Consider the following 24735-nt stretch of genomic DNA (forward strand, 5'->3'; position numbering starts at 1 on the left):
CATTGCTGCCAAACAAGTTGGAGCTGTGGTTGATTCTTTCAGCCTCCATCAATAGGTTTAATGAAAAATACATGGAGACCCGGAAGCCTAGAAACTTTCAATTCATTTAAACATAATGGATTGAAGTTAGAGCCTAGAAAAGAGGGTTTTGATAGTACTTACGTATTTGACTGCTAAATTGGACACAAGAGGATTGTCACCATTTACCTAGAGCTAAGCTTAATATTATGGCCAGGCCTACCACCAATAGGGCCCTAATATAAACTATAAAGTCAAATTGGAGCCGGTGGAGCTCAAAATTTGATGCAAAATTTACGGTATTGAGGTCAAGGAGTTGGGATTTCAAACCCAATCCTCTATTTGGGCTCCATTTCTAGATTCAAGGCATTCTTCTGCTCCATGCAGCTTCTTATCCCTCATATATTTATACATTTAATGGAACTAATGTAGAATATTATATAAAGAGACAAATAATTTTATATGATATTGACAAGTCACAAGTTCAACTTCTGTTAATTCACGTGAACAATTGAAAACCATTCTTATCTTGTAAACTTTTCAAATCTTGATTTGATGTTTTTAATTTCTCAAACTTTGAATAATTATAAAATGAGTAAACAACATATTCCCACCTAAGGTTTAGCTAAAACCTAAGTTAATACTCACTGTTTCATTTATTCCAAACACCCACTCTTAAATTAACACAGTTAGTGACTATTGGGTTCTGACGGATGTCATTACTAAACTGCCCTTCACCCCATTCCAAACCACCACGGTACCACCATAGCTAGCCAAACCACCACTGCACCACCATAGCCAGCCAAACCACCACCAGAACCCATTCCAAACCAACCCATCCCAAATCACCACCATAGCCATCCAAACTACCCCATTCCAAATCCCACAGCTGGCCAAACCACCACCACCACATCCCATTCCAAACCACCCCATCCCATTCCAAACCACCCCATCCCAAAACCACCACAACATCCAAACTACCACCACATTCGACCAAATCACCCCATTCCAAACCCAATAGCAACCACCAAAAATCACACCATTTCAACAAGAAAAACAAAATACAAAATACAAAAGCAAAAGCAAAAGCAAAAGCAAAAAACAAAATAGAAACCCTAGGGTGAGGGGGCTTAAATCGGTGTTGAAAGGTGAGAAATCGGGGATGGAAATCATGGGGTTATTGGAGAGGGCTCTTTGATGAGTTAAATGGTGGGTTTGATGAAGATTTTTGGTGATGGGGCTGCTGGAAAGAAGTTGGCGAAGTGCAACACTTGAGGTGAAGGGTGACGGCGAAAAGGGGAGTGGGTTGGGATGGTGAGGCGTCGGGGAGGAGGTGTGGAGGGAAAAAGAAGAAGATGGGAGGAGGAGGTGGAGATAAGGAATAAAGGGAAAGGGAAGAGGAAGAAGATGAGAGGAGGATGCATACTGGGGAAGAAATGGGAAGGAAAGAGGGAAAAAAAAAAGACCAATTTGCCCCTTCACTGTTAAAATAAAGGAAATGGTGTTAATTTAAGGGTGGGTATTTGGAATAAATGAAACCAATGGTATTACATTGGGATTTCACTCAACCTTGGGTGCAAATTCAAAGAATTTATTATTATTATATAAAGTAAAATCTCTCTACAGCAATATCCTATATATAGCAACAGTGAGCAAATTTTTAGGGTAGAATTGAAATCTACAGTTACTATGGTTGTCGGTTTAGATTCCAAATTTGTTGAAATTGGCATTGTGGGTTCGAGTCTAGTTCCATCACTTCAGGAACCGGATATGGAAACGGAAACTGGGATCGAGGTCTGGGTACTTGGGGTGGAATTGATAGGTATCGGTAGGGGTGCATATGAGCCGAGCCGAGCCGAGCCGAGTAGTGGCTGGCTCGAGCTCGACTTGAATGTATTAGGAGCACGAGCTCGAGCTCGAGCTCGACGAGCTCTGGCGCATGAGCTCGAGCTCGGCTATTTATAAGGATTTAACAAAACGACGTCGTTTTGAACCCTTCTTCTTCTTCTTCTTCTTCTTCTTCTTCTTCCATCGCCCTTCCCACTAACTTCTCAGTCGAATCTGCTGAGACCAAAATCCAACTCCTCATCTCCACCCAGTCATAATCTTCAGTCGATCTACGTCATGAGGAAACTACTCACCACCATCGGAGTCCACCCCACCGTCATCTACTACTACGCAGATCTTAGCTTTACCTTCGACCTCCTCTCCTGCGACACCTGCGTCAATGGCCTTGACTCACGAGCTGAAACCTTACCTCGATCTCACGAGCTCTCTTGCTCAAATGACGTCTTGAGTGATTCGAACCAGCTCGCGAACAGTTCGAATCGAGCCCGAAAAGCTCGACATTTTTCACGAGCTTGAAGTTGAGCTCGAACTCGTGAAATACTCGTTCTCTGACGAGTCGAACTTGAGCTCGTCACGAGTGGAATCCGAGTAGCTCACGAGCTACTCGGTTTGACTGCACCCCTAGGTACCGGTAGGCATGGCAATGGGGCGGGGCGGGGCGGGGATCTCATTCACCGTACCCATTCCCACCCTCAAAATCATTCCCCACCCCTACCCCATCCCCGTTACAAGGATGACAGGATTCCCCTTCCCCGCCCCAAAGGAATGTTGGAGGCCCGTCTCCGCCCCGTTAATTTTATATAACAAAAATTATTTTGAGCATTACCAAATACATAGTTAATTCTCGTCCACATGACAAACACTTAAATTATCGTTTAAACATAATTAATTATACATAAATATGGGTCAATGTTTGTTCTTGTTTATTGTTTAGGGTGAGGGAATAGAAAAATATGGGTTTTATAGGAAGGATAATTGTGTAATTATGTGAAATATAGGGATATTGTGAAGTAAATATATTATAACATTTTTTTAATTTTATATATTATATACGGGCGGGGCGGGCCGGGGAAAGGTATCACCCACCCTCGCCCCATCCCCGAGGACGGGGATAAAACACCCCCCACCCCCACCCCCGCCCTCTCCCCAAAAAAACCGGGCTTCCCCGCCCCATTAGGGCAGGGCGGGACGGGTCCCCGAAATCTCGGGGAACATTGCCATGCCTAGGTACCGAGGTATATTTGTAATTATATAAACAGTTGGGGTATTTGTAATTTTCACAGGGTGTATTTGTTATTTTCGAACATGAGGGGTTTATTTAATTTTATGTGAACAATGTCTAGTACTTGGACCCGACCCTGTACCACATTCCAGTCCAGGCATTTAAGAACCAGAACTGAAGTTTCAGTTCCTAAATCTTAGGATACCAGTCTAGGTCTAGGTCTAGTCTGGTCTAGGTTGGGTTAGGTTTGAGGCGAGCAAATAGCAAAGTTTGTAGTAATAATAATTTTTATAGCTATACATTTATTAGTTATAATCTCTTTATAGTAATAAAATGAGTTTTGTCCCACATTATGACTATAAAAAGTTTTACTCTATGTCTACAATTTTAAATAAAATGAAATTGATGGGTGAACCATATGTGGAAGCATTAGATGAAGTTGAGCAACAAAACCCAACCTTGGGCTTTCTTTACGGCCCCGTATCTCTACGTGGTTCACTCGTATTATTAAATGGGTTGGATCCAGCCAGTAATTAGCCCCACCCGTGTGGACCCGACTCCCCCTCTCCCCCCTTTTATAGACCACACACGACACCGGATAACACGTGTGTTCCTTCTCATTATTGATCCAGAAATTAATAAAGATCTAAAGTAAACGCACCGTTTTTACTTTTCGTCTCATCCACCATTATCGATTCTTGGCGTGCGCTGAGTGTCCACTTCTCTATCCGTTGATTGCTATTTCTCTACCTTATATTCCCCCCATTTCAACGTCCATCTCCCTAATTACCATATTACCCTTCTCCCTTTCTCCCATTTCTTTAAAATTCCACTATTTTCTTCAATTGTAATTACCGTAATACCTATCTCTCATTACTCTCCATTTATTTTCTAAAAAAAAAAAAAAAATAAAAAAACAAAATTATAAGAAAGAAAAAATGATTTTTTTCTTCTTAATTATTAAGAACATGGATCAGACAAAATTATAAAAAAAAAAAAAAAGACGTTGATTCGTTTAACTTATAAAAACGTTATCAATTTTTCATATTATTTTAATGTAATGCTTTTATTAAAGTTTTTATTTTTATCGAAATATGCATTTTATTTTCTAATATTAGTATAATTAGAAAATTATTATGCAAAGAGTAATTTATGAGTGTATTGTCTCAATTAGAAATTTATTAATTAAAAAAAAAAATGTAAATGTCCACTGGACTTTTTAGTAATTTAACCCTTAATCTTGAGCACCTGACACATCTAGACTCTGGCACGAAACGAAACAAACAAAACAGCTTCCTTCCTTCGTCTTCGTATTCTTTAAATGATGATCGAAATCAACACCTTCTCTGTCTTTCTCTGTCACCCAAATCTACCTGTTTTCTGTTAATTTTACATTTTTATCCTCACTTTAACCTTTCACGATCTCTCTAACTCCTCCTATCAGATGCTTTGATTTCGACGCCATGGCGGCCGGGACAATGGTGACGGCGGCGGGGGCGGCGGTGCTGCTTTACTATGTACTGAGTCGCCGAATAGCTGCGAAAGACGCCGAAGAAGGTAACAGAGGTGAAGATTTATCTAAATCGAACAGATCGATGAGGAGAAGGATTGTTAGAAGGCCAGCTCAGGCGCCTGCTACTTGGACTGAGACTATTACCACCTTGTCTGAAACGTTGCGTTTTACTTACTCCGAAACTTTGGGTAAATGGCCCATCGCTGACTTAGCTTTTGGCATCAATTATCTTATGCGAAAGCAAGTGAGTGTATTTTTATGTTTAATGTAGTAAATTTTAGTTCTTTAATTGTTATGACTGTGCATTGAGCTGGTATTTTTTCATTTGATTACTTTTATTCATAGTTTCTGTGAGAAGCTTCAGGGTATTTTTTATTGTGATTTTATTTTTCAATGTTTTTAATTTGTTTTTTAATATGTATTTTAGTTATTAATGAGTGGACTTTCCTTTCTTGTTAACTTTTGTTCATTTTTAGTATGACTCATTTTTTGTTAGTTTGCTTTTATTTTTAAATGAAAACTGTTTGAACATTACTTCAGGGATCTATATGTTTTCAGTAGAGATTAGATGCTCTTTTGGGCTCATGAAGTGCTAAATTGGTTTGTTTTGTTCTTTTGCTGTGAAAGTACCATTTTTTATGAACATCCATCTTCAGCTACTTAAATTTGGTGCTCATGCTTGTTTTATTTATCTGCTGCTGTAATTTTTGAGAACTTTTAGAGTATTATGGACTGATAAATAGTTTTGTTGTTTGCTTTTGTTAGTATGTTGTTGAGATGTTATTAAGTCTTGTTTTATTGCAGGGTAATTTACAAGTTGCAAGCGTTTATGCTGGTAGTGACAGCGTACAACTCAAAGGCCCCGAAATTATTGCTGAGTTGAATAATATGTTGAGATTTTTGACCTTATGCATGCTTTTCTCCAAGAAGCCATTTCCGGTGTTTTTAGAGTCTGCCAGTTACTCTCAAGAAGATGTCCTTGTACATAAGCCTAAGGCTGCGGTAGGTCACTATCTGTATTTTCATTTTGTTTCGAGTCAATTTCTCTAGTCAGATTTACTCTTCTTTCATAGGTTGAGTTGGGTAGCGTGGAGTTGAGCTATAGAACTGGAATTGTATGGATTTGAAGGTTGTCTTTTTAAGGAAAGTTACTGTCATTGCGTCCACTCAATTCCTATTCTGAATCTCATATTTGCCATTACCAAACACAGCAATAGGACTGAGCTTGGGTAAATATAAAAGAGCTTAATTTTTTATTTCACTCATTTATTTTTCTAAAAATATTGGTTATGGAACATTTTGCCTTTATATAGCAGTAGATTTTACATTAGAGGTCACAAGTTCATGTGGCAATATGATTTACCTTCTTTCCTGGAGGTTAATATGCAACCTTTCATTTTCATCCTTCCAGCAACTATAAACAATGTACTGAAGCTATCTTAGCAAATTTTGTGTCATTTTGTTCTGCAAATAACAATTTAAGTGATACTTTAATGACTACAGCTGCTGAAGCCTGCTTTCACAATTATACGCGACCAAAATTCTAAATGTTTCCTTCTATTGATTCGTGGTACTCATAGCATCAAAGATACACTAACAGCAGCAACTGGTGCAGTGGTCCCTTTCCACCATTCTGTTTTACAGGATGGTGGAATAAGCAATTTGGTTTTGGGATATGCACACTGTGGAATGGTTGCTGCTGCCCGTTGGATTGCGAAACTTAGTACTCCTTGCCTTCTCAAGGCTCTTGGTGAACATCCTGACTACAAAGTTAAGGTAGTTGCTCTATATATCTTTTAGAAGCATATGTTGTTTTGTTATGATGTGATTATTGATTGTATGGAGTCACTGGTTACAAGATCTATTTTCTTGTATCTTGTATCTAATGTTTCATTTCTCACATTAAGATTGTTGGGCATTCACTTGGTGGTGGTACTGCTGCGCTGTTAACTTATATTCTCCGGGAGCAGAAAGAGCTATCATCTTGCACTTGTTTCGCATTTGCATCTGGTATGAACTGGCTTCCTGTGGTCTAATAGTTTCTTTTCACTTGCAAACTGAAAATCACTTCATTAGTCTATGAGAAGTTGCACACTTGTACTGATTTCTCTTTACATTAGTAAATTCTGAATGTGTTGACATTTAAGATATTGCTACATGTGTGACCATTTAATTTATTAATGTGGTATTTGGTATGGGTGATAAATTTTCCCCTCTCCAAGATTACCTCCAACAAATATCCTGGTAATGTGAGAAGTGCATTCACCGATAAACTTGAACAGAGACTGAAAATGTTGTAGCTAGTCTGCTGCAATGTCCTTTGCTGTTGGAGGAATTGCAAATGCAATCGCGTGGCATAGTACTTTATAAAATTATATGCCTTGAAATATTCTCTTGTGGAAAAATGTGACAGTGATAGCCTCTCTTGATCTTCTTCTGTTTTTGATCTTGTGATTTGGATGATGGCAGCATAATCATTCATGTTGTGCTCTAACAAAATAACATCTTCATGCCTTTGCTGAGAAAATTGGACAATTATGGGGAAATAGAATTAGAGATACAATTGTGTTTTTGGAACTTGCACTAATGTTTGTTTTGCTCTAAATTCATATGAAACGAGCTTTATGAGACCCTTTTTCTCTCCTACTTATGTAAATTGACTGTACTTTTGCATGATATCTTCTCCTAAGTGCTTTAATTGCCATTTTGCAGCTGCTTGTATGACATGGGATTTGGCAGAATCAGGCAAGCACTTCATTACTACTCTTATCAATGGTTCTGATCTGGTGCCTACTTTCTCAGCTGCTTCTGTTGACGATCTTCGCTCCGAGGTGTTGCATCTGTTTCTCCCAACTAGAAAGCTTTCTACATGATATTGACTCTTGATAATCATGGTTTAATTTCCAAGCCTATGATTTGAAGGAAAATCAGAATCCTAATTAAACTACTTTTCATTAGGTCACAGCATCATCTTGGTTAAATGATTTGCGAGATCAAGTTGAACGTACAAGGGTCCTAAATGTTGTTTATCGCTCGGCAACTGCTTTGGGATCTCGTTTACCATCTATAGCTAGTGCCAAAGCCAGGGTTGTTGGTGCAGGTGCACTTCTACGACCGGTTTCCAACAGTACTCAGGTAACATATAGGTCACAAACTTCATAATTACTGAGTTTTTCAGCCCAATGGTTTGAATTATCATCCCCAGCTAGTCATAATCCATGAAATCTAAAACTTTGATGATGTGTTTTGACCAGTAAATGTTTGATACTATTGTTGCCCTGTAATTTAATTCTGGTTAAATATTGTGCATCAGTTTAAGAACTATTCATGAAGCTTTATCTCTCTTTTTCTATCTGCCAGTGGTCGCTTCTATTTTGGATTATGACTGATGTCTGCCTGGTAAATTTTAGGTTGTAATGAATCGTGCAAAGAATGTTGCTGAAGCTGTTGTCAGAACCCGCTCATCTCTGTCATCATGGTCTTGCATGGGTCCACGTCGGCGTGCAGTGGGTCCATTGTTAAACTCCAATGTGGAAGATACACATGAAGCTCCATTAATAGCTGAAAGAAGTTCTGAAGCTCTTGTGCGTACGGTGGTAACAAGTGATGTGGTGCAGAATGGAGTGGAGTATACTTCAAGTGGTGGATCCGGACATGATGATTCAGATGAAGATGAGCAGCTAATTACCGTGGATGGTGTAATTACTACATCCACTGTGGAAGGCATTACTGAAGGCGAGTTATGGTATGAATTGGAGAAGGAACTTAAGAGGAAAGAGAATGAAATTGATGTGAAAGCCCAGGAGGAAGAAGCAGCCGCAGCAAAAGAAATCACAGAGGAGGAGAATGTTCTTGCTGATTCAGCAGAAACTCGAAATTCCATATCTTCATCAGATATTATAGAAAACCATCATTTTTACCCTCCTGGAAGAATCATGCATATCGTCTCTATACCTTCATCATCTTTTACTGCAAATTTAGATGGTGATGTTCCCGTGGACATGGAGGAACATGTAGGTATATACGAGACACCTAGAAATCTATACAGTAAAATCCGGCTTTCGAGAACAATGATTAATGATCATTACATGCCCATGTATAAGAAAATGATGGAACTTTTAACTAGGGAACTTGAAAATGATGTAACCTCCAATTGTGGAATTGTACAAGCATAAATAGTGCTAAGAAAATATATTAGACATGCCCAATAATGGGTCATATATTGTTTGTTCTTGAGAAATGAGGACTGTGTGACAACTTACAAATTATCATATTATTAATATTCCTTTCACCACGGCAAGATAACAAAATAAAACGGTTTTTCGATTTGATTTAAGAAATGGATTTTGTGAGCCCCGACCCGAGGGCAAGGCTTCCAAAAATTGGCGGGCAAGTCGCACCGAAAGTAGGGCTTGACTTACTCGCCTAATGATGATTGTGTTCGCCTTGTAAGGTGTTGGCACGACCCGCCGTCTCTAAACGATCATTGACGAGTCGACCCTCACCCCTGACAGGACTGGGTTAGATTTAAGATTTCACACTGGTTCCACATATAATCCAAAGTACCTGGCCCTTCACTTTGCTAACTATCGATGTGGGATATAATTTCACTGTCCACCAAGCATCCATCCTTGTATCCTTGTTAATGGGGTATAAATTACAGTTTTAGAATATTAAAGACAACTTTCATTGAAAGTTAAATAATAAACCCTCCCTGGGCCTGCCAGTTCCGGAGGGATAAGATAATGAAATAGAGGGAGAATAAGTAAATTTTCTAGTTGAATTTATCGCCATCTATGGCCATTAGTAAACTAGGGTTGGTAATTGTCATGCCCAAATAAGAGTTTTTAAACCTCTCTGCGCAATTAAGATCAGTCAATCTGTTGCAGTCACCCACCATAACGGGTCTTGAGGGATTCTGGAGGCTCTTCTTCCATGATGCCTGAACCTGTTGTTGCCAAGTACTCTCGGATTGTTGTTTTACGATCTCCAAGAAAAGTGTGATCTACAAAGTTGTTGTATGCTTCATCCCCAAGATTTTTAGCTGCCAACACACTACAGAGTATGCAACAAGTCCAAGGTTATTTGCAGAGACACTGCCAAGGATATTGGAAAACATAGTTCACATAGATTGGCTCCTTGACCTATGGATTGGCTGAGTTTAATAATATGGAAGCTAAGTGGGCAAGGAGAAATGAACCATTAGTTTCTGAAAAAAAATAAAAAATTGGAAGCACTAGATATCGTTGCCAATATATGCCACTTAAGTTACTGCAAATCAATGAAAAACATCAAAGCAACAATTTGCCATGTCCATCTTCCTGTGCACACAACAGTTTAGAAAAAGTTCTCTTAAAATAAGTCGGCAGTAGATGACAGTATAATAAGTTTAAAAGGTTTGCCTTGTATCAAAATCAGCGTTTTTCATCTACTCTATCATGTAACAAATATGCAGTCACAAGAAATAGCACCTACCAATGCCGAAGATAAACACGGCAAGGTAAGATATCATCCCGCCAAATCTTATCAATGTTGTATCGACCATAATGCTGAAAATAAATCTCTTTGCTTCCTGAAAAAAAGATGAATGAAAAGAAGCATTCAGGATGTTGAAACTTTAGCACTTTTTAGGCTAGTCAAAAGACTACATAACATCCTCATTCTCAGTCTTCTCACTGGTATTTGATATTTGCTTATACAGAGCTTCAACTCCAATTACGAAAATATAGTTTATCTCATGTGAGACCCAAAATATATCAAATCTATCTCATGTGAGACCCAAAATATATCAAATTTTCACAAATTAAAAGAGAAGGAAAACAAGCTACCTTTGCATCTAATTTGAAAAAACTCCTCATCACTAGACCTCGCACAAAGCACCTGCAATCTTACCTCAATCAGTTCATTCAAAACCAGAGCCACCAGTATACCGTATAAGATCAAGCATTCAAACCACATAAAGAAAGAAACAGAGAAATCAAATTTCACACACCGCATGATTTGTAAAAGGCTTCCCATCAAGCGTTTCCGGAAAAACCTGTAAGACAGGAAAGGGATGAATGAATAAATTCTTAAATGAAAGTTGAACAAACAAACAGACAATAAACTCAGCTTAGCACTTACAGCTAGAAACCGGAACTCGTGCTCTCTTTTGATAAAGGCTGGAACCTGAGATTATAGAGTGACAGATTCATTCGATTAAAACTTCAAATATAACTTTTGTTAAATATTTACAAATTTTACACATGTATATTTACAAGTTATACCTCTGATTTTTGAATCTCAAACACAGTAACAATCAATGTCTCTCCTTCACATGGCTCTACACTCAAGCTCGAAATTTCCTGAATTAATTACACCAAATTTCTATTTTTATTCTTAATCAATTTTCTCGGCAACCAAACAAGCAAATTGTAATCAAGGCACGATAAAGAAAATTAATACAAAAGAGTGAACTAAGACCTTGGTTTCAGGTTTGGCGATGCCACGTTCGAAGAAAACGGGAGCCGAGTGAGCGAACACGCGACGGAATCCGTGCAGTTTGGCTACTCTGAAGTTGATCAAATCAGGAAACGTACTCCTCGCACTGTGCTCTGGAGGAAAAACGCAGCGTATCACTTATGTTATAAGGAAGGAAATAAAAAAAAAAAAGAGAGAGAGAAAGAATCGGTGATGATGATGATAATTGTAGGTACCGGAGAGGAGAGAACCGAAGCCACAGATGGAAATGAGACCCTCGGGAGAGAGGAGCTGGTAAAAATCGGACGCTTCATTGAGTTGAATCGGCTCCGGTTTGTTCACCGGGGATATCGGCCCGAGGTGGTTAAGGGACATTGACAGAGAGCGTCGGAGGATAATTTTACGCAGAGAGAGGGATGAAGTGTTGAGTGTGAGTGGAAAAAGAGTGGCGGAGCGTGATGGACACGCGCGGGGAGATAGTGCAATGTAGATAGTGGTGGTGGTTGTGGTCATAAGTGACGAAAAAGATGATGGAGTGCTGGTGGCCGCGCAGATGGAGAGCCACTCAGCCAGGGAGTGAGTTGATATTTTGGCTACAGGCTTGGGTGTTTTGGTAAATTAAATGTGCCTGTGATTTGTGATGGTCTCTATCACCTTGTAAACAATAACAAAAGCAAATACATAAACTTGCCCAAAAAATGAATATGGGTAATCCTATTTGGAGAAAATTTAACTCCTCTGACATCCCAAGTTTCCATTTAACAAAATGGCCTTGAAAATCTTTTTAATTTTTTTGATTTATTTTATAATTTAGAAAAGCTGATGTGGCACAATTAAGATTCATTAAACATGTAAAATGGGTTAAATGAAAAGATTCAAACATATGTGGGCAAAATTAATTAGTGAAAGTTTTTTAAAATTTGAAATTAAAAAATGAGCCCCACCCATTCAAATCGCTTAATCGAAACTGATTAGGCAAAAATCGATTTCTTGAACCCTAAACGGATTTTCTGTGATTTTCGGCGATATAGTCCAAATTCATACAAATTTTCATACCAAATTCAATCCTAAAGCTTCATTTCTTAAAACTAGAGGTGGGCAGGGACCGGTCCCTTGCGGGCCCAGGCCTGGGCCCATTTGGGATTGGTCCCAAATAGGACCAGTCACTCATGGGCCTAGGATCGGTCCCAGGCCCATGAGAAAAACCAGGACCCGGACCAGGCCCTAGGCCTGGTCGGGACTAGTCCTATGGGCCCAGGACCGGTCCTATGGGCTTGGATAATTTTTTCCCCCCTGATATTTTTTTTTATATTTTAGGGGCAAAATGAAGTTTTATAAGGGGTTTTTAGTATTTTTTAGGGGTTGATTAGTAAGTTTCTAAAAATTTAATTAATTTGAAAAAATAATAAATTAATAGTTAATTTTAATTTTTAACATAAATGTAATATTCACATTTCACACATTCATGCTTCACAAATAAACAATTAAATAATTTTTTTTAATTAAATTATTCATCTTCAATTTCATCGTCAACACTAGTTACATTATTCAAATCTGTATTCCTAAAGAGTTCGAGTAGTTCGGGATCTTCAGGGTGCTGTTGTAGTCTTCTTTCTGCATGAGTCCAATCCCGTAAACACGTTATCACTTCAATCATCTCATCGGTTAAAGAACATCTTCTGTCTTCAACAATCCGACCACTCATTGAAAATGTTGACTTGAATGCAATTATAGAAACCGGCACAGATAAAATGTCACGTGCCATTTGGGATATAATGGGGAATCGACTTTCATGTTGGTTCCACTATTGAAGAATATCCATGTCAAGTTGCTCCTTCATTATCATAAGGGCCAGGTCCACTTGTAGGTAGCGAGTCAGTTCATTTGGTCCATGTCTGTACGAGCTGGAGCTTTCGCCACATTCCACATATGCCCACTTGCTCAATCATTGAGGGGGGGCTGCATCAAGGTCCTGATCGTCTCTCCTAGACGTTCCACTTCCACTTCCATTGTACCTGTTCTCATATCAAGAAAAAAGCATATCCAATTTGTGTTTAAAGTCAATCAAATAAGACGTATAATCATATCCTAAATGATGGCCTAACTCAGTAATTACACCGTTAACTACAGATAATTTAAACCTAGGATCTAGAAAAAGGCCTAATCCATATAAGAATTGAATATCTAACCAATATCTCTTATATTTTTCTTCCATACTTAAAACAGTTTCACTTAAAATGTTATCATATCTATATTGAGCAAAAGTTTTAGTAATTTGAACTAAACTATCTAACACTAAATTAGTAGTTGGATAATAAAGATCACTTAATGTATTAGTAGCATCATAAAAAATTTTAAGAAATGAATAAAAAAGTTCACAAATCGCCTAATCATCATAGCTGACAACTTCCTCTGAATTCTTCCGGTTGACGAAATATGTAATTTGTTTCGCGGTTGGCAAAGCTTTTTCCAACATCAAGTAGGTAGAATTCCAACGGATAGGCATGTCTGTACATAACTTCAAAGGTTGAACTGGTGGCTCCTCTTGCTTACAATATTTGATGTACTCCTGCCATCTTTTATTGCTACCACCGACGATAAATCTGATAGCTCTGCGCACCCTCTCCATCTTTGAATGTATAGCATCTAAACTTGCTTTAACTATCAAATTGATAATGTGACAAGCACATCTCTGGTGAAAAAATTTGCCTTCACCACGCGGATCCAATCTCTTTTCAAATAAAGAGATTGTCGCGGTGTTAGCAGCTGCATTATCAAGCGTTAGCGCTACAACTCTATCAGTTAATAAATATTCTTGCAAAACTTCAAGAATTGTAAAATAAATAGTTTCAGCACTATGTTTTTCATATAATGGTTTAAAACCTATCAATTATAAGGTTATTAATTTTACTAAATGCCCCCTGAATTTTTTTTTTAAAAATTAACAAAAACCCCCATCAACCCAACTTGTCCGATTCCGGCAACCACCGCCGGTGATAGCTGGAATCTGTACAACGGCCAAATTCTGACCATAAATGGTCAGAATTATACCGATCTGGCCTTTTCGGCCGTCGACGGCCATAACAAGCCGTAGACGGATCTGGCCGGAAAAGGCCATAATGATGCGTTACGGCACAGATCCGATCGGTCTGTGCCGTAACGAAATTTCTCTGGCTAGATTCCGGCGGTGTCGGCTGGAATCTGACACTACAGGTGGTGGGGTGTTTTTGTCATATATAGTAGGGTCTTTAATTAAATTAGTGAACTTAAGGGCTTTTTCATAAATTTTTTAAATTTACCTCGTAATACTCCCCTATCCAACAATCCAATATATCCTCAAAATTATCCAAATACTAACCAAACCACCCATCAATTTTTCATATTTTTAATATAATGTTTTTATTAGAGTTTTTCTTTATTATCAAAGTATGCATTTTATTTTCTAATAAATTAGTATAATTAGAAAATATTATGCAAAAAATGAGTAATATTTATGAGTGTATTGTTCATTTAGAAATTATATAATTACAAAAAAAAAAAAAAAAAAATTGTAAATGCCCACTGGACTTTTTAGTAATTTAACCTTAATCTTGAGCACCTGACACAGCTAAGACTCTCGCACGAAACGAAACAAACAAACAAGCTTCCTTCCTTCGTCTTCGTTTCTTTAAATGATGATCGAAATCAACACCTTCTCTGTCTTTCTCTGTCACCAAATCTACCGTTTTCTGTTAATTTTACATTTTTATCCTCACTTTAACCTTTCACGATCTCTAACTCCTCCTATCAGATGCTTTGATTTCGACGCACTGGCGGCGCGGACAATGGTGACGGCGGCGGGGGGCGGCGGTGCTGCTTTACTATGTACTGAGTCGCCGAATAGCTGCGAAAGACGCCGAAGAAGGTACAGAGGTGAAGATTATCTAAATCGAACAGATCGATGAGGAGAAGGATTGTTAGAAGGCCAGCTAGGCGCCTGCTACTTGGACTGAGACTATTACCACCTTGTCTGAAACGTTGCGTTTTACTACTCCGAAACTTTGGGTAAATGGCCATCGCTGACTTAGCTTTGGCATCAATTACTTATGCGAAGCAAGTGAGTGTATTTATTTTGTTTATGTAGTAAATTTTAGTTCTTATTGTTATGACTGTGCATTGAGCTGGTATTTTTTCATTTGATTACTTTTATTCATAGTTTCTGTGAGAAGCTTCAGGGTATTTTTTATTGTGATTTATTTTTCAATGTTTTTAATTGTTTTTTAATATGTATTTTAGTTATTAATGAGTGGACTTTCCTTACTTGTTAACTTTTGTTTATTTTTAGTATGACTCATTTTTGTTAGTTTGCTTTTATTTTTAAATGAAAACTGTTTGAACATTACTTCAGGGATCTATAGTTTCAGTAGAGATTAGATGCTCTTTTGGGCTCATGAAGTGCTAAATTGGTTTGTTTTGTTCTTTTGCTGTGAAAGTACCATTTTTATGAAATCCATCTTCAGCTACTTAAATTTGGTGCTCATGCTTGTTTTATTTATCTGCTGCTGTAATTTTTGAGAACTTTTAGAGTATTATGGACTGATAAATGTTTTGTTGTTTGCTTTTGTTAGTATGTTGCTGAGATGTTAGTAAGTCTTATTTATTGCAGGGTAATTTACAAGTTGCAAGCGTTTATGCTGGTAGTGACAGCGTACAACTCAAAGGCCCCGAAATTATTGCTGAGTTGAATAATATGTTGAGATTTTTGACCTTATGCATGCTTTTCTCCAAAAGCCATTTCCGGTGTTTTTAGAGTCTGCCGGTTACTCTCAAGAAGATGTCCTTGTACATAAGCTAAGGCTGCGGTAGGTCACTATCTGTATTTTCATTTTGTTTCGAGTCAATTTCTCTTGTCAGATTTACTCTTCTTTCATAGGTTGAGTGGGTAGCTTGGAGTTGAGCTCAGAAACTGGAATTGTATGGATTTGAAGGTTGTCTTTTTTAGGAAAGTTACTGTCATTGCTTCCACTCAATTCCTATTCTGATCTCTTATTTGCTATTACCAAACACAGCAATAGGACTGAGCTTGGGTAATATAAAAGAGCTTATTTTTTATTTCACTCATTTATCTTTCTAAAAATATGGGTTATGGAACATTTTGCCTTTATATAGCAGTAGATTTAATTAGGGGTCACAAGTTCATATGGCAATAGTTTTACCTTCTTTCCTGGAGGTTAAAGTGCAAACTTTCATTTTCATCCTTCAGCAACTTAAACAATGTATGAAGCTATCTTGGCAAATTTGTTTCATTTTGTTCTGCAAATAACAATTAAGTGATACTTTAATGACACAGCTGCTGAAGCCTGCTTTCACAATTATACGCGACCAACATTCTAAATGTTTCCTTCTATTGATTCGTGGTACTCATAGCATCAAAGATACACTAACAGCAGCAACTGGTGCAGTGGTCCCTTTCCCCATTCTGTTTTACAGGATGGTGGAATAAGCATTGGTTTTGGGATATGCACACTGTGGAATGGTTGCTGCTGCCCGTTGGATTGCGAAACTTATACTCCTTGCCTTCTCAAGGCTCTTGGTGAACATCCTGACTACAAAGTTAGGTATTGCTCTATATATCTTTTAGAAGCATATGTTGTTTTGTTATGAGTGATTATTGATTGTATGGAGTCACTGGTTACAAGATCTATTTTCCTGTATCTTGTATCTAATGTTTCATTTCTCACATTAAGATTGTTGGGCATTCACTTGGTGGTGGTACTGCTGCGCTGTTAACTTATATTCTCCGGGAGCAGAAAGAGCTATCATCTTGCACTTGTTTTGCATTTGCATCTGGTATGAACTGGCTTCCTGTGGTCTAATAGTTCTTTTCACTTGCAAACTGAAAATCACTTCATTAGTCTTGAGAAGTTGCACACTTGTACTGATTTCTCTTTACATTGTAATTCTGAATGTGTTGACATTTAAGATATTGCTACATGTGCGACCATTTAATTTATTAGTGGTATTCGGTATGGGTGATAATTTTCCCCTCTCAAAATTACCTCCAACAAATATCCTGGTAATGTGAGAAGTGTATTCACCGATAAACTTGAACAGAGACTGAAAATGTTGTAACTAGACTGCTGCAATGTCCTTTGCTGTTGGAGGAATTGCAAATGCAACTGCGTGGCATAGTACTTATAAATTTATATGTTGAAATATTCTCTGTGGAAAAATGTGCAGTGATAGCCTCTCTTGATCTTCTTCTGCTTTGATCTTGTGATGTGGATGATGGCAGCATAATCATTCATTTGTGCTCTAAACAAAATAACATCTTCATGCCTTTGCTGGAAAATTGGACAATTATGGGAAATAGAATTAGAGATAGAATTGTGTTTTTGGAACTTGCACTAATGTTTGTTTTTGCTCTAAATTCATATGAAGCGAGCTTTATGAGACCCTTTTTCTCTCCTACTTATGTAATTGACTGTACTTTTGCATGATATCTTCTCCTAAGTGCTTTAATTGCCATTTTGCAGCTGCTTGTATGACATGGGATTTGGCGAATCAGGCAAGCACTTCATTAACTCTTATCAATGGTTCTGATCTGGTGCCTACTTTCTCGCTGCTTCTGTTGACGATCTTCGCTCCGAGGTGTTGCATCTGTTTCTCCCAACTAGAAAGCTTTCTACATGATATTGACTCTTGATAATCATGGTTTAATTTCCAAGCCTAGATTTAAGGAAAATCCAAATCCTAATTTAACTACTTTTCATTAGGTCACAGCATCATCTTGGTTAATGATTTGCGGGATCAAGTTGAACGTACAAGGGTCCTAAATGTTGTTTATCTTGCAACTGCTTTGGGATCTCGTTTACCATCTATAGCTAGTGCCAAAGCCAGGGTTGTTGGTGCAGGTGCACTTCTACGACCGGTTTTCCAACAGTACTCAGGTAACATATAGGTCACAAACTTCATAATTACTGAGTTTTTCAGCCCAATGGTTTGAATATTATCCCCAGCTAGTCATAATCCATGAAATCTAAAACTTTGATGAGTGTTTTGACCAGTAAATGTTTGATACTATTGTTGCCCTGTAATTTAATTCTGGTTAAATATTGTGCATCAGTTTAAGAACTATTCATGAAGCTTTATCTCTCTTTTTCTATCTGCCAGTGGTCGCTTCTATTTGGATTATGACTGATGTCTGCCTGGTAAATTTTAGGTTGTAATGAATCGTGCAAAGAATGTTGCTGAAGCTGTTGTCAGAACCCGCTCATCTCTGTCATCATGGTCTTGCATGGGTCCACGTCGGCGTGCAGTGGGTCCATTGTCAAACTCCAACGTGGAAGATACACATGAAGCTCCATTAATAGCTGAAAGAAGTTCTGAAGCTCTTGTGCGTACGGTGGTAACAAGTGATGTGGTGCAGAATGGAGTGGAGTATACATCAAGTGGTGGATCCGGACATGATGATTCAGATGAAGAGGAGCAGCTAATTACCGTGGATGGTGTAATTACTACATCCACTGTGGAAGGCATTACTGAGGCGAGTTATGGTATGAATTGGAGAAGGACTTAAGAGGAAAGAGAAGAAATTGATGTGAAAGCCCAGGAGGAGAAAGCAGCCGCAGCAAAGAAATCACAGAGGAGGAGAATGTTCTTGCTGATTCAGCAGAAACTCGAAATTCCATATCTTCATCAGATATTATAGAAAACCATCATTTTTACCCCCTGGAAGAATCATGCATATCGTCTCATACCTCTACATCTTTTACTGCAAATTTAGATGGTGATGTTCCCGTGGACATGGAGGAACATTAGGTATATACGAGACACCTAGAAATCTATACAGTAAAATCGGCTTTCGAGACAATGATTAATGATCATTACATGCCCATGTATAAGAAAATGATGGAACTTTTAACTAGGGAACTTGAAAATGATGTAACCTCCAATTGTGGAATTGTACAAGCATAATAGTGCTAAGAAAATATATTAGACATGCCCAATAATGGGTCATATATTGTTTGTTCTTAAAGATAGTTCTTGTGAAATGAGGACCAGGTGGTTAAAACTTACAAATTATCATATTGTTAAGATTCCTTTCACCACGGCAAGATAACAAATAAAACGGTTTTTCGATTTGATTTCAGAAATAGGATTTTGTGAGCCCCGACCCAGGGCAAGGCTTCCAAAAATTGGCGGGCAGTCGCACCGAAAGTAGGGCTTGACTTACTCGCCTAATGATGATTGTGTTCGCCTTGAAGGTGTTGGACGACCCGCCGTCTCAAACGATCATTGACGAGTCGACCCTCACCCCTGACAGGACTGGGTTAGATTTAAGATTCTCCACGGTTCCACATATAATCCAAAGTACCGGCCCTTCACTTTGCTAACTATCGATGTGGGATATAATTTCACTGTCCACCAAGCATCCACCCTTGTATCCTTGTTAATGGGGTATAAATTACAGTTTTAGAATATTAAAGAAACTTTCATTGAAAGTTAAATAATAAACCCTCCCTGGCCTGCCAGTTCCGGAGGGATAAGATAATAAAATAGAGGGAGAATAAGTAAATTTTCTAGTTGAATTATCGCCATCTATGGCCATTAGAAAACTAGGTTGGTAATTGTCATGCCCAAATAAGAGTTTTTAAACCTTCTGCGCAATTAAGATCAGTCAATCTGTTGCAGTCACCCACCATAACGGGTCTTGAGGGATTCTGAGGCTCTTCTTCCATGATGCCTGAACCTGTTGTGCCAAGTACTCTCGGATTGTTGTTTTACGACTCCAAGAAAAAGTGTGATCTAGAAAGTTGGTATGCTGCATCCCCAAGATTTTTAGCTGCCAACACACTACAGAGTATGCAACAAGTCCAAGGTTATTTGCAGAGACACTGCCAAGGCTATTGGAAAACATAGTTCACATAGATTGGTCCTTGACCTATGGATTGGCTGAGTTTAATAATATGGAAGCTAAGTGGGCAAGGAGAAATGAACCATTAGTTTCTGAAACAAGAAAAAAAAAAATTGGAAGCACTAGATATCGTTGCCAATATATGCCACTTAGTTACTGCAAATCAATGAAAAACATCAAAGCAACAATTTGCCATGTCCATCTTCCTGTGCACACAACAGTTTAGAAAAGTTCTCTTAAAATAAGTCGGCAGTAGATGACAGTATAATAAGTTTAAAAGGTTTGCCTTGTATCAAAATCAGCGTTTTTCATCTACTCTATCAGTAACAAATATGCAGTCACAAGAATAGCACCTACCAATGCCGAAGATAAACACGGCAAGGTAGATATCATCCCGCCAAATCTTATCATGTTGTATCGACCATAATGCTGAAAATAAATCTCTTTGCTTCCTGAAAAAAAGAGAATGAAAAGAAGCATTCGGATGTTGAAACTTTAGACTTTTTAGGCTAGTCAAAAGACTACATAACATCCTCATTCTCAGTCTTCTCACTGGTATTTGATATTTGCTATACAGAGCTTCAACTCCAATTATGAAAATATAGTTTATCTCATGTGAGACCCAAAATTATCAAATCTATCTCATGTGAGACCCAAAATATATCAAATTTTCACAAATTAAAAGAGGAAAAACAAGCTACCTTTGCATCTAATTTGAAAAAACTCCTCATCACTAGACCTCGCACAAAGCACCTGCAATCTTACCTCAATCAGTTCATTCAAAACCAGAGCACCCAGTATACCGTATAAGATCAGCATTCAAACCACATAAAGAAAGAAACAGAGAAATCAAATTTCACACACCGCAGGATTTGTGAAAGGCTTCCCATCAAGCGTTTCCGGAAAACCTGTAAGACAAGAAAGGATGAACAAATAAATCTTAAATGAAAGTTGAACAAACAAACAGACAATAAACTCAGCTTAGCACTTACGGCTAGAAACCGGAACTCCTGCTCTCTTTTGATGAAGGCTGGAACCTGAGATTATAGAGTGACAGATTCATTCGATTAAAACTTCAAAAATACTTTTGTTTAATATTCACAAATTTACACAGTATATACAAGTTTACCTCTGATTTTTGAATCTCAAACACAGTAACAATCAATGTCTCTCCTTCACAGGCTCCACACTCAAGCTCGAAATTTCCTGAATAATTTCACCAAATTTCTATTTTTATTCTAATCAATTTTCTCGGCAACAGAACAAGCAAATTGTAATCAAACACGATAAAGAAAATTAATACAAAAGAGTGACTAAGACTTGGTTTCAGGTTGGCGATGCCACGTTCGAAGAAAACGGGAGCCGAGTGAGCAACACGCGACGGAATCCGTGCAGTTTGGCTACTCTGAAGTTGATCAAATCAGGAAACGTACTCCTCGCACTGTGCTCTGGAGGAAAACGCAGCGTATCACTTATGTTATAAGGAGGGGACACAAAAAAGAGAGAAAGGAAAGGTGATGATGATGATAATTGTTGTACCGGAGAGGAGAGAACCGAAGCCACAGATGGAAATGAGACCCTCGGGAGAGAGGAGCTGGTAAAAATGGACGCTTCTTGAGTTGAATCGGCTCCGGTTTGTTCTGGGGATATCGGCCCGAGGTGGTTAAGGGACATTGACAGAGAGCGTCGGAGGATAATTTTACGCAGAGGAGGGATGAAGTGGTTGGCTCCAGTTGAGACCCACAAATATAATGCCTGGTTGAAACTCTCATAAAAAAATACCACGCCACCATAAAGTTACAAAAGATTTAGTTGAAATTTAATCCCTTTTGGCCCCCTACCCATCAAATCTTCCTGCAAAAAGTTACATGTTTTTTGTTTTGTTCCATCTCTGTTATTCATTGCTGCCAAACAAGTTGGAGCTGTGGTTGATTCTTTCAGCCTCCATCAATTTATAGGAGAATTGGTTTAATGAAAAATACATGGAGACCCGGAGCCTATAAACTTTCAATTCATTTAAACATAATGGATTGAAGTTAGAGCCTATAATAGTACTTGTATATTTGACTGCTAAATTGGACACAAGAGGATTGTCACCATTTACCTAGAGCTAAGCTTAATATTATGGCCAGGCCTACCACCAATAGGGCCCTAATATAAACTATAAAGTCAAATTGGAGCCGGTGGAGCTCAAAATTTAATGCAAAATTTACGGTATTGAGGTCAAGGAGTTGGAATTTCAAACCCAATCCTCTATTTGGGCTCCATTTCTAGATTCAAGGCGTTGTTGTGCTCCATGCAGCTTCTTCTCTCTCATATATTTATACATTTAATGGAACTAATTTAGAATGTTAGATAAAGAGACAAATAATTTTATATGATATTGACAAGTCACAAGTTCAATTTCTGTTAATTCACGTGAAAAATTGAAAACCAGTCTTATCTTGCAAACTTTTCAAATCTTGATTTGATGTTTTTAATTTCTGAAACTTTGAATAGTTATAAAATAAACAAATTCAAAGAATATATTATTATTATATAAAATAAAACCGTAATATCTTATATAGCAACGGTGAGCAAATTTCTACTGTAGAATTGAAATCTACAGATACTACGGCCGTTGGTTTAGATTCCAAATTTATTGAAATTGGCATTGTGGGTCCGAGTCCAGTTCCATCACTTCAGGAACTGGACATGGGAACGGGAACCGAGATTGAGGTTTGGGTATCTGGGGTGGAATTGATAGGTATCCGAGGTGTATTTGTAATTTTTATAAACAGTTATGGTGTATTGGTAATTTTTACAGGGTATATTTGTTATTATTGCGAACATGAGGGGTTTATAAATTTTATGTGAACAATGTCCAGTACCCGGACCTGAACCTGTACCACAAGTTCCAGTTCCAGGCATTTAGGAATCAGAACTGACAAGTTTCGATTCTTAAATCCTAGGAACTGCAAGGTCTAAGTTCGGTCCGGGTTTGGTTCTAAGTGACTGGGTAGGGTAAAATAGCAAAGTTTGTAGTAATAATAATTTTTGCAGCTATATATTTATTATGTTATAATCTCTTTATAGTAATAAAATGAGTTTTGTCCCACTATTATGACTATAAAAAGTTTTACTCTATGTCTACAATTTTAAAATAAAATGAAATTGAATGGGTGAACCATATGTAGGAAGCATTAGATGAAGTTGAGCAAACAAAACCCAACAACTTGGGCTTTCTTTACGGCCCCCAGTAATGACTTCTACGTGGTTCACTCGTATTATTAAATGGGTTGGATCCAGCCAGTAATTAGCCCCACCCGTGTGGACCCGACTCCCCCTCTCCCGCCCTTTTATAGACCAACACGACACCGGATAACACGTGTGTTCCTTCTCATTATTGATCCAGAAATTAATAAAGAAATCTTAAAGTAAACGCACCGTNAATAAAATGAAATTGAATGGGTGAACCATATGTAGGAAGCATTAGATGAAGTTGAGAAAACAAAACCCAACAACTTGGGCTTTCTTTACTACGTGGTCCACTCGTATTATTAAATGGGTTGGATCCAGCCAGTAATTAGCCCCACCCGTGTGGACCCGACTCCCCCTCTCCCTCCCTTTTATAGATCAACACGACACCGGACAACACGTGTGTTCCTTCTCATTATTGATCCAGAAATTAATAAAGAAATCTTAAAGTAAACGCACCGTTTTTACCTTTCGTCTCATCCACCATTATCGATTCTTGGCGTGCGCTGAGTGTCCACTTCTCTATCCGTTGATTGCTATTTCTCTACCTTATATTCCCCCCATTTCAACGTCCAATCTCCCTAATTACCATATTACCCTTCTCTCCTTTCTCCCATTTCTTTTAAAATTCCACTATTTTCTTCCATTGTAATTACCATAATACCTATCTCTCATCCCTCTCATTTATTTTCTAAAAAAAAAAAAATTTGTAAACAAAATTATAAGAAAGAAAAAATGATTTTTTTTTTCTTTTTACTTGTCTAGAATAATAGATCAAACACTTACTAATAGTTTTCAGTTTAGTGTCTACGATGCATTAACTTTCATTACTAAAAGACGTTGATTCATTTATCCTACAAAAATGTTATCGGGTGCGTTTGACTCCCTATTTTTATCCATATTCCTAATCATATTCTCCAAATAATGTTTGGCACACTATTCCAGAAATATTACCCTATTTTTTTAATTACTTTTAGACCCCATAAGGTTATTAATTTTACTAAATGCCCCCTGAATTTTTTTTTTTAAAAATTAACAAAAACCCCCCATCAACCCAACTTGTCCGATTCCGGCAACCACCGCCGGTGATAGCTGGAATCTGTACAACGGCCTAAATTCTGACCATAAATGGTCAGAATTATACCGATCTGGCCTTTTCGGCCGTCGACGGCCATAACAAGCCGTAGACGGATCTGGCCGGAAAAGGCCATAATGATGCGTTACGGCACAGATCCGATCGGTCTGTGCCGTAACGAAATTTTCTGGCTAGATTCCGGCGGTGTCGGCTGGAATCTGACACTACAGGTGGTGGGGGTGTTTTTGTCATTATATAGTAGGGTCTTTAATTAAATTAGTGAACTTAAGGGCTTTTTCATAAATTTTTTAAATTTACCTCGTAATACTCCCCTATCCAACAATCCAATACTATCCTCAAAATCTTATCCAAAATACTACACCAAACGCACCCATCAATTTTTCATATTATTTTTAATATAATGTTTTTATTAAGAGTTTTTCTTTATTATCAAAGTATGCATTTTA

At 38.0% G+C, this 24735-nt stretch overlaps 2 protein-coding genes and 2 pseudogenes across 2 annotated transcripts; 2 read left to right on the top strand and 2 right to left on the bottom strand.

Moving 5' to 3' along the window:
- The first annotated feature begins 4364 nt into the window (after positions 1-4364).
- Positions 4365-8827, top strand: LOC116135647. Its single transcript, XM_031421363.1, has 7 exons — positions 4365-4845; positions 5406-5603; positions 6105-6377; positions 6509-6611; positions 7314-7432; positions 7560-7736; positions 8012-8827. Exons 1-7 carry the CDS (start codon positions 4552-4554, stop codon positions 8774-8776), a joined length of 1929 nt encoding a protein of 642 aa, XP_031277223.1. The 5' UTR covers positions 4365-4551; the 3' UTR covers positions 8777-8827.
- A 379-nt stretch (positions 8828-9206) lies between these two features.
- LOC116135569 lies at positions 9207-11762 on the bottom strand. Its single transcript, XM_031421275.1, has 8 exons — positions 11297-11762; positions 11064-11194; positions 10868-10945; positions 10725-10769; positions 10594-10638; positions 10430-10481; positions 10077-10173; positions 9207-9656 (listed from the first exon to the last, which is right to left on the bottom strand). Exons 1-8 carry the CDS (start codon positions 11571-11573, stop codon positions 9491-9493), a joined length of 891 nt encoding a protein of 296 aa, XP_031277135.1. The 5' UTR covers positions 11574-11762; the 3' UTR covers positions 9207-9490.
- Positions 11763-14734: 2972 nt separating this feature from the next.
- Positions 14735-19212, top strand: LOC116135599 (annotated as a pseudogene).
- A 521-nt stretch (positions 19213-19733) lies between these two features.
- LOC116135600 lies at positions 19734-22866 on the bottom strand (annotated as a pseudogene).
- Between the last annotated feature and the right edge of the window lie 1869 nt (positions 22867-24735).

The sequence above is a fragment of the Pistacia vera genome, unplaced genomic scaffold (assembly GCF_008641045.1).
Source record: "Pistacia vera cultivar Batoury unplaced genomic scaffold, PisVer_v2 Contig301, whole genome shotgun sequence".
Taxonomy (NCBI): Eukaryota; Viridiplantae; Streptophyta; class Magnoliopsida; order Sapindales; family Anacardiaceae; genus Pistacia; species Pistacia vera.